Source organism: Lichenostomus cassidix, chromosome 5, assembly GCF_008360975.1.
Source record: "Lichenostomus cassidix isolate B80296 chromosome 5, HeHo_3.0, whole genome shotgun sequence".
Lineage (NCBI taxonomy): Eukaryota > Metazoa > Chordata > Aves > Passeriformes > Meliphagidae > Lichenostomus > Lichenostomus cassidix.
The window spans coordinates 35,701,677-35,717,405 of NC_139486.1; the positions used below are offsets into that span (position 1 = coordinate 35,701,677).

Consider the following 15,729-nt stretch of genomic DNA (forward strand, 5'->3'; position numbering starts at 1 on the left):
TCCCTGAGCAGCCTATTGCAGTGCTCTGCCACCCTCAGTGTAGAGAAGTTCTTCACATTGAGCTGAAACTTCTCATGTTTCAGCTTATGGCCATTTCTCCTTGTCCTGTCACTGGGCACCCCTGAAAAGAGTCTGGCACCACCCTCTTGACACCCACCTTTCAGATATTTGTATTTATTGGTGAGATCCCCTCTCAATCTCCTCTTCTCTAGATGAAATAGGTCAAGGTCCCGCAGTCTCTCCTCATGAGAGAGAGGCTCCGGACCCCTCATGATCTGTGGTCCTTCACTGGCCCATCTCCAGTAGCTCCACGTGTACTGGGAAGCCCAGGACCGGACACAGTAATTCTTTGCCAGACCAAACGCGCCTCATTCCATTGAGACGTGTCCTCCGGGGGCTGGATGAGCCGCACCGGTCACAGCTGTGGCCCCTGGCAGCCGCCCGCGGGGTTCCACACGGCCCCGGCTGGACGCTGTGCCCCGGGCCGGCTCGGACAAGGCTCCGCCCGGCCCCACACGTCCCACAAGGCGCCGCGGGCCGCCGCCCCGTACGCGAGTTCCGGGCGGGGCGTTCCCCACGCCCGTAGCAACCGGAGCGTTCGCGGTAGCAACGGCACCATGGTGAGTGCTGCAGCCGCAGCGGCACCGGGCCCGGCGGCGGGAGCGGGAGCGGGAGCGGGGCGGGGGTGTGAGCGGTGCCCGGGCCGGCGGGGGCGGTGAGGGGCGGCCGAGGCGGAGCTCTCCGCAGGCTGGGCCCCGCGGAGCAGCCCGGGCTAGGCCAGAGCCGTGCGGGAGGCAGCGCGGAGCTCGGGGCGGCGGCTGTGCCTGCTGCTGCTGCCGGAGAAAGGGGCATTTCGGGGATTACTGAGGAACAGGGGAGTCTCGCATACCTCACTTAGTACGCAGTTCTAAGGCGGCAGCGTCGGCGATCACCGCAGCGATTAGCTTGGTATCTGTTGCTGTGCAATTCCGATTTCATCTATTTAACACACAAATAAGCGTCTGCAAATAAAGGCGAAGTGTCGCTATTTTCCTCTTTCCTGGGCTTCTAAATGTTGTAAATACTCTATGTCCAACTGCCATGTTTTGGGCGGAAAAAACACATCTTTTGTTACAACTCTTACTGCTAGTACAGGCGTGGTTAATTTTTTCCCCTTAAGATACTCTGTTTGTTGTTCCTGCCATGTTGATGGTGACTCTTCAGGGTCACCATTGGTCACTTGGCATTTTGAGTGTTTTAAGTATTTTGACTTTCTTTACTCTAAATACCTGTAGCAAATTGTTCAGTAAGCAGGTAGAGGACCCTGCAGATAAGCTTCTTGGAGTGAAGATTCTCTTAAGTAACCTCCTGTGGCAGAAGATACTCTGGTTTACCTTCAGAAATTTCAAGCACACCTCAAAGAAGTCCCTGATATGTGCTCTCCAGATAACATGCTGTGCTGATGTTCATGTTTCCATCAAATCAGCAGAGATAAGTCAGCAGACGTCAGGGAAGAAGCTGCTCCTTGTGCTCACATGGATCAGTATCTTTAAGGTGCAATCTGTTTTTAAGCATGACTTGGAAACCTCAGCAGCCACTGGTCTTATAAATCCCTTTCTGCCTTCAACATGAGTGACCGAGATCATGTACACAAGTGCTGTGATGACTGGCTGCCATAACTGTGAAAAAGGCAATGAAGTTCCTGCTCAAAAAAGCCAATTAACTGGAAGCCAGCTGTTTTTGCTGGCACACCAGAGGCTATTAATCATTTTGAATGAGTCTGTTGTAATGTGAACTTAGGGATGTGATCTGCTGAACTAGAGGAGGTCATGCAGATGCTTATCTTTGGCAGACACAGGGGAGTTACTGCTGATTACCTGAAAGGCTGGTTTTATCCTCATGTGGTAGTGCTACACTTAAGAGCAACAGAGATGCCAAAACCAGAGTCCTTCTGTATTTGTAGAAAGAAGGCTGTTGATCAGTGTTTGTAAAAGATTGATCTCTGAAACCTTTATAATCCAACAGACATCTTGCAATATGTTTAATGTTTAGAGAAGCGTCAAATATGTTGTTTATATAATACTGCTTTGGATATTTTTATGTGGTTTTGCTAAGAGTCAGATGTGAGACAGAAAAGTTAGAGTTAGTGACAACAGAAAGTTGGTCTGTGGGTCAGTCCTTAAAAAGCAGCTCTCAGATTTTTCCAAACTGAATAATACATGTTTTCACATCGCATGATTTAACCCAATCCAAAACAATAGGAAAGAAACCCGAAATATATACAATCCAGATTGCTTTTGAGTTTTGGCAAGATGAACCTCATTTTTCTCAATGAATTTCAAGAGGCTGTATCGTCGTCTGGTCGCAGACTTGCTTTCAGACAGGAAGTTGCTAATGCACAGTAGAAAGTATGAGGGTTTAAGATTTTCAGTGCAGTAACTTCTTTTGCCTTGAAAATCAATTTCACCATAGAAGCTAATAAGCAGTGTGCCCTGGGGCAGAGAGTAAGATCAGGAAGATAATGTCCTGACGTTAAACCCGTTGTTTGCTTCTGAAAATGCAGCAAAGGACTCAGAAAACAGAATTAGAGGACACTGAAGAGTTCCAACTACTTTGACTTGCCTGACACAAGATAATACAGGAAAGTGGTGGAAGGTGGGGCAAACAAGCAGGATAGGGACAGGAAAAGGAGAGGAAATGGATTTGCAGTGAACAAGCCACTTAAAAACTTCAGTGAATGTTCACCTAAATTTGTTTTATTTTTAGGCAAAAGCAACGACCATCAAAGAAGCTCTAGCCAAATGGGTAAGTACTAGAACAGTATCTATGGCATGGGGTTTGACTGTATTCAGCTAAATTTTTCAAACATTGTAAGAAATATGTTTGCTTGAAACATCTGCTTTAAGAAGTTTCACAAAGTAGACTGAGGATTACTGTTTTTGTATAATACAGTCTTTTGGACTTTCTGTGTCTTCCTGTTAAATTGTTACAACTGGTAAAGATGAGTTTGTTTTGTCCTCCTGCCTTCTTCTGCTGAACATGCATTGGCCTGAAGTCACAAAGAGATTCAAAGTTGTGGATGTATTATGTTTTAATTATGCTCAGTTCATTTTACCTAAGTGCAGTCCTTCCCACAGAATAAACAAGCATAAATTCTCACCGTACTGAATTCAGTGAAACTTCTACACGTCTTTTGACATGTGGTCCCTCATATTGTGCAAAGCTTAACTCAATGAGTTCCTTGTTTTGGGTTTTTTTCTTCCTTCTTAAAGCACTGTATTAATACAGAAACTCATTTGTCTGGTGGTTGCTGTCCTGGTCTTCCAGAAAGCTGTGTGTTGGCAAGGATGCTCATCTGTCTAGTAAAATCAGTGAGAATATTTCCCGAGTCTCAGTGAATTTTAGATGAAGGCACAGATGTGCTGTTTGGTGTACAGGCACTTCCCTGCTAATTCTGGCCAGCTGCTGGAGCAAGGGTTTGTAAATGTTTTAGTCTCTAGAAGAAATGGATGTGAGAGCATGGGCACTTGAAAGCCAGAAGCTCAAGGTACTAGCCTGTAACTGAAGATTACTTCCATTTTGAATTTTATCATTGTTTAGTACCTTCAGTATTTCATGGGTTTTCCAGTTATGTTGGTGTATCCCACAAACTTCACTTCTGCTCTCCTAGTAGGAACTAGAATGCAACAACTTGCAGACATTAGCATTACTAGAGGTATAAATGTGTATTAAAGAAGTTTTTCTCCCTCACTCTTTCTGCCTTTCAGAACTTCAGCTCCATGTTCCCTATTACATATTAATTTTTCATTTATTCCTCTGTCACGTCTCTTACACAGAATTGGCCTGTGTCAGTGAGTTTCCATTAACGTTAGGCATGAAGTGCTGAATTTGCTTTTCTGTTCAAGTTATTGGAGATGGATCTAAATCTTCCTTTTACTCCTCCTAATCTGGGTCCATGTGACTTGTAGAATTGGATTTGGTGTTGTGATGCATTCTGAAAGTTTTTCTTCCCTTTGGCATAAGGGTTTACCTATGCCCTGCAGTCAGGGTGACATTAGTTAAATCAAAGCAACTTGAAATGAAAGCACCTTCAACTTGGCAAACATGTAACCTGTTCTTAAAAATACGTGTCTGTTCTGCCTATACTTTCTCTGGGGCATGTTGTGGTTGTGCAGCTAATTACAGAAGTACTTGGCAATGAGGATGAATTTTCTTCCTGCAGGTGCTCACTGCTGGCCACAGTCTATGTTGGAAGCTCTCTCCCTTTCATGCTTTTAAGGAGCATGAATAATGAGTATAAATACAAATAGATACAGTGATGGTCTTAAAAAAAGAAAATGGGAGTTGTACATTGATGAACTTATTTTGTTTGAACGTGTATAGCCATATTCCAGCAAAACATCTGACATGTTTATTTGCTTAATAGCTAATTATGAATAAAAATACTGTCACACTGAATTTGGACAGAAACTGGAATATAAAAAAATATACAACACAACATAATTTTAAAAATTAAGTTTTCTAAAGTGTTTTTGGTGCATAAGAGGAAAAATTATGTTATCAAAACCTGATGTTCTGCTGTGGGATACTAAAAGAGTTTAGGTATATCATTAATTTAATTACAAAGTAGCCATATAAACTGGGGCACACACTCTCTTCTCAGTAGATACATGAAATGGGGAAGAAAACAACAGTCCTTGTTTTGAAAGTGCCAAGATTTCTCCTTTGTTAATGGACCTCCAGTCCTCCCACTGAACACTGAGTGAACTGACAAAATGCTCCCTTTGTGCTGTCAGGGAGGCAGCTGTCAAAACTGCTGCTACTCTCTAAATAGATACTTGTTCCAAGTGTTTAGTCAATAATTGCCATCACTTCAGAATTTTAAAAGCTGTAATAGACTATATTTTTTAAGAAACCTAAATGCTGAAGTTACAGCCATTTTTCTAAGGCTCTGAACTTGACAAAGCATTTAATTTAGAAAATTATCAGCCTAGGTTGTAAATAGAAAATTTGTCTTTTGCTGTATTCTCTAAACTGTGACATCTTCCCCCACTCTTTCCTAATGGCTAATTAGAATTTTTTTTTAAAGATTCTTAACACTGTGAATCTGTTGAGGTCCTCCCCCAAAACACACTCCCTTGTGTTCAGTTTGTGTTGTGAGCTAGGCATGAGTTCTGAGATTCCTGGGTGAAGTGGGAAGGAGAATTTTCTGTCAGAACTTTTAAAATCTGCTTCTGCTATAGATTGGCCCTAGCTGAGGTTTCTGTATGTCAGTCTCCATGGAAATACCTTAATATTCAGAATTTTAGCCTTCCATCTATTCTCCATTCTCTATGGCATACAACTCCTTGATTAAATTGGTCAAGTGTAACACAATTTTAAAAAAAACAGCGTATGTAATGTATAAGTTCTTTTGATATCCTGAAAATAGCAGGAACCTTGTTAACAGCACTCAAAATGCTTTATCTTTCCAGTATATTGGAATTGCTTCTATAGTAATCACATTTAGAGTGATTTTTTTTGTATAGTAGTTTTTGGTAGTTGCATGTAGCAGTGAGCCTCTTCCTCACCTTCTCATTTCTTTAGGAAGCAAAAAATGGCCAGAAGGCTTCAGAGGCAAAGGAGGTGAAACTGTATGGGCAGATTCCTCCTGTGGAGAAGATGGATGCCGCTCTCTCCGCTCTTGTTAACTGCGAGTAAGTTCAATTAACAGCATATTGGAAACAAAATATTCTCCTCTCTTTGTTTCAGTTTTTCTGCTGTCCACTGCAAATATGTATTTACTATGTTTAAGCGTGGCTTCCAAAGCAGCAGCTTTCTCATCTTTTTTTCTCAACTGAGCTTCTCTTTCTACACACAGTTGCCCTTTTTAATTCAAAGACCCCTGTAACTTAACTCAAAAGGTGTTCGGGTAGATTCTGTATTAATATTTGTCCCCAGAAAAACTGTATACTGTTTATCAGTATATAATTACAGATCTGTGTTTGGAGTCTATCAGATAACTGGCACATTTATGATCCACTCCAAAATTAATGAAAAAGAAGAGGTGATTTGAGCAGGACTTTCAGAAAGATATTAGAATAATTAGAGTAATTTCAGAAATAATCCATGCATTTGATAAGGCTAGACATCAAAAGATAATCCAGTATGTCATGTGAATAACTCATGGTACTTTCCCAGAGGTTAAATAACATTGAAGAAATATTGATGGTTTGAGGATATTTTGATATCTTGAAACGGACTGTTTATCACATCCAGTTAGTTCACCATCTAATGAGACATGAACATACAAATATTTCTAATGCAGTGGTTTGGACATGGAACTCTTCCAATGTAATGATCCCTTATATACTGTGAATTGATTATTCTTGCTTTTAAAGGAAACTATCGCTGTCTACAAACTGCATTGATAGAATCGCCAACTTGAACAACCTAAGTAAGTGACAAGCCAGCTGTCCATTGTGTTTGTTTTCTAGTTGCCTGATTAGGATATATACCATCATTTGTTACATGTGTCCAGTTTTATTTATACCTATTATTATCCTTTCTTATTCCCTCCTTGTAGAATATTACAAGTGACCTTTAAAATGATCAGTCTTACTGAAGAGTGCATGCTGAGCAGCAGTGGTGTATTGAAGGCAGGTATCCCTGCACTAGCTTTGACAGATGTTTCACAGTGCAACAAACAAAAAATTCTATTCAGCAAGCACTTCAGAACGCTCCAGTGGGCCTTGCTGTGATATTCAACACCTAATCAGTTCTTGAGGGATGTGAGATCACGACCATTTTCCATGCTCCTGATGGAGACAGTCTGCAGTTCAACAACTCTGCAAATGCAGTATTGGTTGCAGTGAGGTTGGAGTGTTGTAGACCTGGATGGAAAAATGTCATTCCACTTTGCAGAGGATTGGATATACTTGATTTCATTTTTTTCATACTTTATAAATGAATGTGCCACCTGTCTAGAAGTAGAGCTTCTCTTTCTTGGACAGCTGTCTTTGAAACTCTTGGGTTACTGACTTTGGAACAGAAATCTTCATGGTCTTTGCTCCAGACTTTGACTGTGACATGAGGCTGGCAAAGAGCTGCAGATTTTGAAGTGGAGCTTCCAGGCTTTTCTGTTCCCATTAAAATGCCAGCTGGATAGATAAGCAACCTGGAATCTCATCCTCTCCAACTGCACACTAAGAGATCTGACAAAGAGCTTGATGAACTTATTTCTTTTCATAATAAGCTCAGACTTCAAAAGACTTGGAAGTACTGGTCAGGGAAAAATATTCCAGTAGTCTTTCCAAATAACTGTTCTGTAATTCCTCAATTGAGTAACTATCATGAGAAAAAGTAATTGGGCAGTTATATATAGAAGTGAAACCAATGAAATTTTTTAGTGGGATAAAACATTAAAAGCCTTTAAAACATCTTAAATATTTATATTAATGTAGATTTGAAACATCCAGTTGGTACCAAGTATTGGATGCTAAAACCAGACAAACTAGAACTGAGTTGAAATGTCTCTCATCAGGCATCTGTAAGGCAACTTTGTATGCTGCATCTAGTATAGAAACCAAATCTACTGCCTTAAAATAATCTCAGAACCACTTTTGCCTGGGGAAGAAGGGATATGAACTGAGAAAGATCAAATTAAGCAAGTCAGCAGTTAGACTTCAGGTGCAAGGTGAAATAATAATTTTTATTCAGTATTTATCAAGACTGAATTTCAACTAGGTAAATGTATATATGAGCAGCTTTGTGTTCATGACTGAATTTTTGAGCTTTCCCCTTCATCCATTCCTGCTGATCTGTTTAGGTCAGGAGGTTTTGTTTCTGTTAGGTCATTCTTTCTTAAGGCAGCCTGTTCAGAGTGCAGTTTGTAAGCAGAATATGGTGTTTTACCTGACTTACAGCATCTCTTTATTTAAAAAAGCCCCTATTTATTAACAAGATTTTTTTTATTAATTATTACAGAAAATTTGAGGATTCTGTCTTTGGGAAGAAATAACATAAAGAACTTTAGTGGATTGGTATGTGCTTTTTAGTATCAATTCTTCACAAACAAAATAGAATGTGGAGTAATTCCCTTATGTTCATACGATTCTTTGCTGAATTTAATAAAATTAATTGAAAAATTTACGTATGTGCCTAAGGTTAGAATATACCTTTTATATTCTTTTTCTATTATCTGTTTACCCTCTTATACATTGCTTCTGAATTTTCAGATAATTGTTCACTTTTTTTTGGTTCAAATTTTCTTCATGTTTAGAAATTCTGCTACACCAATTTACTATACAGAAGAATTTTAGAGATTTTGTTGTCTTTAATAAAGGTTATCAGAACTTTTATTTGAAAACTGCAGTATATCTGTAAAGCCATTTAAATTCCACTGGCTTTACATGAATATAATTCCTACAGACTTTTTGCATGCAGAATTTTCTACCTGAAGATACTTAGGCTGTGCTTCTTTAATACAGATATTGGCAGCCTTATAAACACAGACTTCCTGAGAGTCAATCCCTATTATGTTAACTGGCACCTGGAGTAGTATGGCTCTAGAGAGGATGGTGGCAGGACTGAGTCTACCTGGGAGGGGAATATTTGTTGAGGAGAAAATTGGATCAATTTTCTTACATTTGAATTGAGGGCAGAAGAATTTTTTTGAATCAATATTTTTTTAATGAATGTATAAATTATTTTCCTTCTCAAGAGATACTGTTTCCCTGCAAAGCTATTCTCACCTTCAGAGATGCCACATCTCTTCAGTGTGAAATGCAGTTAGAGTGTAATGACTGGTTTAAAAAAACCTCTCTTTTGAGAGAATTATGGAAGCAATTTCTGGCCAGCAGGTACAAACATACCAGAATGTATACCACATACATACCACAATCAATAATGCTCTCACACTGTTTAACATCCCTTCTAAAGCAGTTGTTGAATTGCATTCACTTCATGTATGCTTGCAGTGCACAAATAGGCAGATTTGTCTCCTCTGCCCATATGCCTTCAGAACAACTACTCCAGCAAGCTACATCTTGTTTTATTCTAATACAGCAATTTCTGTCCCCCTTACATATATTTGCATATATAATTTTGCATTTAATTCCCATGAGCATTTGCCATACATAATAATTAGGGACCTGCTTGAAAGGAAATGAAGACCAATATACCTTAGTGTTATCTTACATAAGGTGACCTGTAGAAGGTGAAGAAAGAGTATGAGTAATAAGGAAGATAGACTTCTGCTTATCTGAGTAGTCCTGTCATTTTCCAGGAGGCAGTTGCTGATACTTTAGAGGAGCTGTGGATCTCATACAACTTAATTGAGAAAATGAGGGGTATCCGTGCAATGAAGAAACTGAAGGTTCTTTACATGTCCAACAATTTGGTGAAAGACTGGGGTAAGACATGCATCTCTACTCTGCAGAGACTTCTCCTGTCGTATGGTGAATGCATGAGTTAAGTCACCAAGTGAAAAATAGTGCTGTATCTCATGGGGCTTTGATTCTAACTGATAGGCCGGCAGACATGTGCAAAATCCCTAAACATACATTCATGCAAGAAAGTAAAAACAGTGAGAATATTGAATTTAACTTCTAAGTCCAATTAAGTTTGTGCTTTGAATCGTCTTCTCCCACCTCTTTTAAAACGCATCCTTGTTCTTTAACCTGACACCAGTTAGAGCCCAAGCAGTCCCTCTCCTGTTGTATCCCATGCTCTTTAAGTTTGCACTGAGTTTGAAAGGAATGTGTGGTGCAGATGTACTTTCTGTGTTCCACAATCTGGTTGGTGTTTTCCCCTTTGTGGTTGCAGCCGAGTTTTCCAGACTGGCAGAGCTGCCATTACTAGAGGAACTGGTGTTTGTAGGCAATCCACTACAAGACAAATATGCAGGTGATCAGACAAGTTGGATCGAAGATGCAACCAAACGGGTACCCAACCTGAAAAAGCTGGATGGTGAGTTTGGGGCATGAGGCAATTGGGGTGAGTTAAAAGCTTAATATAAAGACAACCACAGGGAAATGAATCATAACCTCAGAGATTCATCTGTGTGCCCATGAAATTGACATTCCTCCTGCCTCTTTGGAGTTATTCAGTAGTAGTTACTGAGATCTTGGCTGCTATGTTTGATGGATTTTGGAGTGTTAAATCCAAGTGGTCTTGCAACCTACTGTTGGGCATTATTCTGTAGTTACCCAAATAGTTTTATCAAATACCTAATAGGGAACTGAAAGATTTAGCATTAAATAAGTTAACAAGGCTTTCATCTGCCAAGCTGAATTATGGTTTTCCCAACAAAAGAGGCGACATGAGAGAACGGGGATAGACCGTGATATGCTCTGGTTCACTTTTGATGCAAGGGCAAGTTTTCAAAATTGCATGCAAATTTCCTGAGTGCCTGAATATCCCACTCCATTACTGTAGTAAGCCTCAATTTGTGAGCTGTCCTTTCCTATTTAAGGCACTGATATGAAAAGATATTCAACTGTGTTCTGATTAGTGACTAAAAATTAGATGATTTTGAAATCTATTTTTAAATATGTTAATTCCTGTCAATGGAGATGTTAGCTGTTCACTATTATCCCCTAAAGCAGCAAAGGGGAGAGCAGTACTGGTAACACTAACAAAGAGTCAGAATAGCAGCAGGGAAGGGAAGAGTGTAGGGATGTCAACAAGAGGAGACAGCTTCATTACATGGAGTGGTGGATGGGAAATATATTACCAGATTGTATCTAAAACTACATCAACTGCAGTAAAAAAGGTTATTAGAAAGCAGAAGCCTGATGAGAGAATTGTGCTCCTAGGAAGGATGGCCTCCAGTGGTCTGTTTGCTTTTGTAGTAGAAAAAGTTTTGACTGTAAAACAAAAAATGGAATAGGGCACATTTTCATATGGCCTAAAAGTACCCTTGGTAGTATAAGGTTAGACTTACTAACCACACTAAAACGTGGGCATGTATGTCCTGGAAAAGGCAGCACAAAGTAGGGGCACCACAAGAGAAGGATGATACGCTGGTTGATTCTTAAGCAGTTGAACTGACTTGGTGCATCTCCCAAAGACTAAGTGAGGCTGATCTTTGCCGACCATGCTTTAGTACCTTTTTATTTCCTGTTAACTGAGAAGTTGGAAAAACATCCAACAGAGCAGCTCATCAGTTGGAGGCTTTTCTAGTTAAGACCAGTTCGGGTATGCAGAAGTTCACGTTGGTTAGATACAGGCAGGAAATACATTTGACTCTTTCTAATAGGACAGATAAGTTTTCAGGTAGATCATCATTAACTGTCTCCTCTTTTTTTTTCTGGTTTTTTTTTCCCTAGGTACCCTAGTTGTTAAAGGAGCAGAGGAGGAAGGAGCAGAAGGAGAAGGAGAAGGAGCAAACTGATGACACTTTCTTGTTGGGTATTAAATTATTAAAGTAACTCCAGATAGCTTGGCACATAAACTTTTATAAAAGTATTCGTTTTGAAGAAATTTTTGGGCAGTTTTTAGAAGACCAGCTTATCTCCACAGTCTCTCACCCAAAGAATTAGTTACCAAAAATTGGTCACACTGGTTTTGTCAAGCTTATGACACCTTCTGTAGAGACTAGTGGAGCTGAGTTTACCTGCTGTTTGGCTAGCAAGAGATCTTTATTTAAATTAATACATAGCTATTTTTAATTCCTGACTAGTGGTGCTTGTTGTTCGCTCTTGGGTTACAAGAGGACCATTTTAGCTTGTTTGGTGCTGCTGGCCAACACTGAATAGGAAACACTGAGGCCAAAAGAACAATGTTATGGTTTAGAGACACCTGACAAGCTTTGTTGTGTTTAATTTTGTCATGGGACTTTTTCAGTATTTTTAATATGCGAGTTTGCCTTTTCATTCCTTGAAGTGGTATGCCAAACAGGCCCAGCAGTTGCAGACATATGCACAAAAAAGTATTGGTCTGATGGTCACTTTTTCCTGGCCTTAAGTTTTGAAATGGGCTTCTCACATTGGAACTCAACTGCATTGCTCAGAAGGCCATGTATAACTTATATATTTATTTATTTTTAAGAGGCAATAGGAATTCTTTGCATGGTTTCAGTAACATTAAAACACCTGTTAACTTTGTTTTTTGTCTCTTACTAAGAAATTCCTCTCAGTTGGAATATATGGCCTAGTAGCCTACAGCTGGTTTCTGGCTTTGGATTGGGTCACTGGTGGACATAATCCTTCTCAGCTCTGGAATCTTCCTATAACTAAGCAGGCTGATAGTAAGAGAGAAGCAAACAGCGAACGGAAGACCTGGGCTTGAGGACAGACCATTTTGATTTTGGGGACACTAATTTTTTTGTCAAAGCACAGGTATAAGCAGTGAGAGAAAGTGTATGTGGTTAGTGGAGAAGGTGAGATGAGATTGAGATAGATGAGATTGAGATGAGATGAGATGAGATGAGATGAGATGAGATATGAGATGAGATGAGATGATGAGATGATGAGATGAGATGAGGAGTGGGCATTGGTAAAAAAAGTATTGAAGAGGTACTGAATGTGCTATATTGCAGGGTAACCAGTTCCAGCAAAGTCCCCATATGTGGCTATTTCTAGTGAAAAGCATTAAGCAATGATGAAGACATACCTTATTGCACTGTGGGATGCCAGTAGTGCGGTTTTCCTTCTTCTCTTTGAAGAACAGATTGAGTCACCTGAGTAGATTTTTCTGCAGCTCCCTTCTGGTTTTTTAACAAGCTTTTCTTCTAATTTATGGTACCATCTTTGTTTAAATTAAAGTGGCAAGAAGTGTATCTGCTGGTTCCAGCCCAGGCATAGAAGAGATGGGGGAAGAATGCCACTCCTAATTATTTTGTTCATGGAGGTGTGGAAGGAGTTGAAATCTTGGAAGTCAAGCTCAGAGGTGAAATGGTAGAATTGGCCCAGGCAACAGTGGTACTGATCTCAAGCTCCAGGTATAATTGTAGTAGAAGATTCTCTCAAATCAGTTTTCTAAGTGAACACTGTGGAGTACAAGACAATCACAGTTTAGTTTCAGTATATTGCTACTTAGTCTGTGATTATTAGAGGAATTCTAAAGTATTGCAATTTAAATTGGCAATTGCTGAAGAGGTTTGAGTTTAATTTAGATCCCTTACTAAAAATAAGGTCAAGACCACAATGCCAAAAACTGTGGACATTCTTCACCCGGCACAAACTATTTCCAGGCAGCTGTTCTCTTTACCAGAAGCCAGTTTCTTAACTAGTTCACTGGATTTAGACAACTTCATTTTCATTTGTTATTTCTTTTAGAAGTATCCTCCTATTTTTATCATGAGTAAAGGCAGCATTGACCAAGAAGCACCATGGAGGAGAGCATCTACAGTCAGCAGCCATTTCATACAGGTGTGTTATGAAGCCAAGCCACTCTGTTCACTTGCAGCCAACCACTCTTGGCAAAGTGAATGTGCTTGGGCAGTGCAGAGCCTGTGGCACACTTAGCGCCCTCCTGGCCCCATCTGCTGGGGGAACCCACAGGGGATTGGCTTGTGCCCTTGACAATTGTAGTTAAAGTATGGGTAATGTGAGCTGGAGCTTGACTGACTCAAAACTTGCCTTCTTTATGTTCCAAACAAGCATAAATGCCAAATTCATCTCTGTATTGGAGGTATTTTCAGAATAGACCATGTGGTGCTCTTCTCCTAGTGCTTGGCCACAATATGAAGTGGTTGAAGCTCTGTACCTAGTGTCTCCCAGCACAACATCTGCAAGAGTGCTGTGTACGGCTGGGTTAGCTCCACACATAATTGTGACAGGAGAAAAAGGAAGTGACAAGCACAGTCCAATGCCAAGTAATCCTGCTGGTTGATTTTTTAATATCTAAACATGACCTAAGTCATTTCTGAACATTGTGTTAGATACTGCAAATACTCTACACTTTGGTTATTTTGGGGCATTCTGAGAGCAGAATAGAAGTGTAGTGTTCTGACTACATTGGGATGATTGGAACAAAACACAGCTCCACTGACAAGTTGTGAGGGGTAACAGGAAAGGCTACACCTATGGGAATCAGTCCAAGAACTACTGTAGATGGTGGTAGAGCTAGATGTATTGTGTGGTCTACTGGCATTGGTGCTTTCCATAGATTAAACAGCACAAATGCTCTAGCTCTTTTCTTTGGGGGCTGCATTATAAATACCACCAAAAAGAGTTAAAAAATCATTATTGAAGGAAGGGAGCATTCAGTCTTAGCATATAATTTAAAACCCTTCTGATAAAAAATATGTATCAATCTCCTTGAAACATACAGTAACAAAAGAATAAACTTTGAAAACTTTGGTTCTTTGTCAGAAGATACTTAATCACAAAGCTGGAAGCTTCACTTAACGTTGCTTTGCCTAATGAATCATGATTACTCTCAAGAACAGAGCAACTCCCCCAAACTTTTTCTCTTCCAAAGTAAAGTTTCCCTAAATTTTTAAATTTGCACTTTAAATTTATGCACTGGATGTGGTGGAAGAGGTGGTAGAATTAAAACAGCAGGTTTGCATACTGCTGGTGCTACACGATGTCATGCGTAAGGTGACACTGACACTTGGCTTGTGCACCCACAGGGACATTGAAGTGCTGGAAGGCCTGGCTTTCACTTGTACACTTTGCTCTTCCCTATCACACCACATCCAGTGAAGCAGTAAGCACACAATTATTCATGGATGAAAAGAGCACCCATGTAAAATGTGCAAGCCATGTGGAATTCTGCTTTTCCTATTGAAATTATGGAGGACTAGCATCCACTTTATTCCTTAGAGAAATATCCTAAAATTAAATTAGTGGTAGGAAATAGCTAGACTTTTTGCTTGCTTGTTGGCACGCTCACCTGTCTTCAAGGAGCTGATGTATATGCAGTGATTATTGAGAACTGATGGAAAAATTACAGAAGAGACCTGAGAACCAGCAGATGACTCAGGTTACACTCGAAGTAGGCTCATCTAGAAAAAACTTCAAGCAAGAGAGCACTTTTAACATCCCCTTTGGCTATCTTTTGTATACAGTAATTTTGTAGCATGAAAAGCTGTTAAATTTGCTGTGTTTAAATTATTTAGGTCTATGTTTATAAATGTTATTCTGTGAAACTTGTTAAAAATAATATAACCATATTTTATACAAATGTCTTTGGCTGATGTGTAATGAAATAGTTCAGCTTGTGAAGAGTGTTTGGAAACTAAATTTTGTTCTCATTAAACGTTCCTCGCTGCTCAGGGAGCAATGTATTTATAGTACGATAGCATGTAAATGGTGTTCCTTATTGCCTCTATATTTTAGAGTAGAAAATAACTTAAGCCTATAAAAATGCTGATATATTGTGATTGTTGTCATCTGATACATAAATATTTTTCAATCTTTTAAGACCGTGGTTGTCAGAATTTGTTCTTAGGTCCTAATAGAAAAATCTACTTACTGCTACATGGGGAAAAAATGCAAGTAAGTTAGAGAAATAGCTAGTCTTTCTTCAGGTACAAAATTACTAATTCACTTGGAATTTAAATTCTGTAAACAGTAATATACTATCACTTCCATTAAACCCAGACAGGGGAAGGCTAACTGATTCATAAGCTTCTCTAATAGAAATGTTAGCATTCAGTAAGGTGTATCACTGAAATATAGTTTCAAAACTCTGATATAAAGAAAATGCTTTCTACCCCACAGCCCACAGCAGTTGGTCCCAATAATGACAAGAGCAGCATCCTATAGTGATGGTTGCAATGCTGTTTAGAAAATATATAGGGAGTTACTGCAGAATTAA

The 15,729-nt window shown here is 39.7% G+C and overlaps 1 protein-coding gene across 2 annotated transcripts; it reads left to right on the top strand.

Annotated features, from left to right (window-relative positions):
- Positions 1-401: 401 nt before the first annotated feature.
- Positions 402-15,332, top strand: DNAL1 (dynein axonemal light chain 1). 2 transcript variants are annotated; one of them, XR_014852638.1, is made up of 9 exons: positions 402-620; positions 2,746-2,784; positions 5,566-5,675; positions 6,360-6,415; positions 7,945-8,000; positions 9,245-9,371; positions 9,784-9,927; positions 11,289-12,340; positions 12,372-15,332. XR_014852638.1 is itself a non-coding variant. In XM_085062280.1 (9 exons), exons 1-8 carry the CDS (start codon positions 402-404, stop codon positions 11,351-11,353), a joined length of 816 nt encoding a protein of 271 aa, XP_084918406.1. In that variant the 3' UTR covers positions 11,354-11,370; positions 13,239-15,332. The 2 variants fall into 2 exon arrangements, 1 of the variants encoding a protein (XP_084918406.1); XM_085062280.1 differs by having other exon boundaries at positions 11,289-11,370; positions 13,239-15,332.
- The last annotated feature ends 397 nt before the right edge of the window (positions 15,333-15,729 follow it).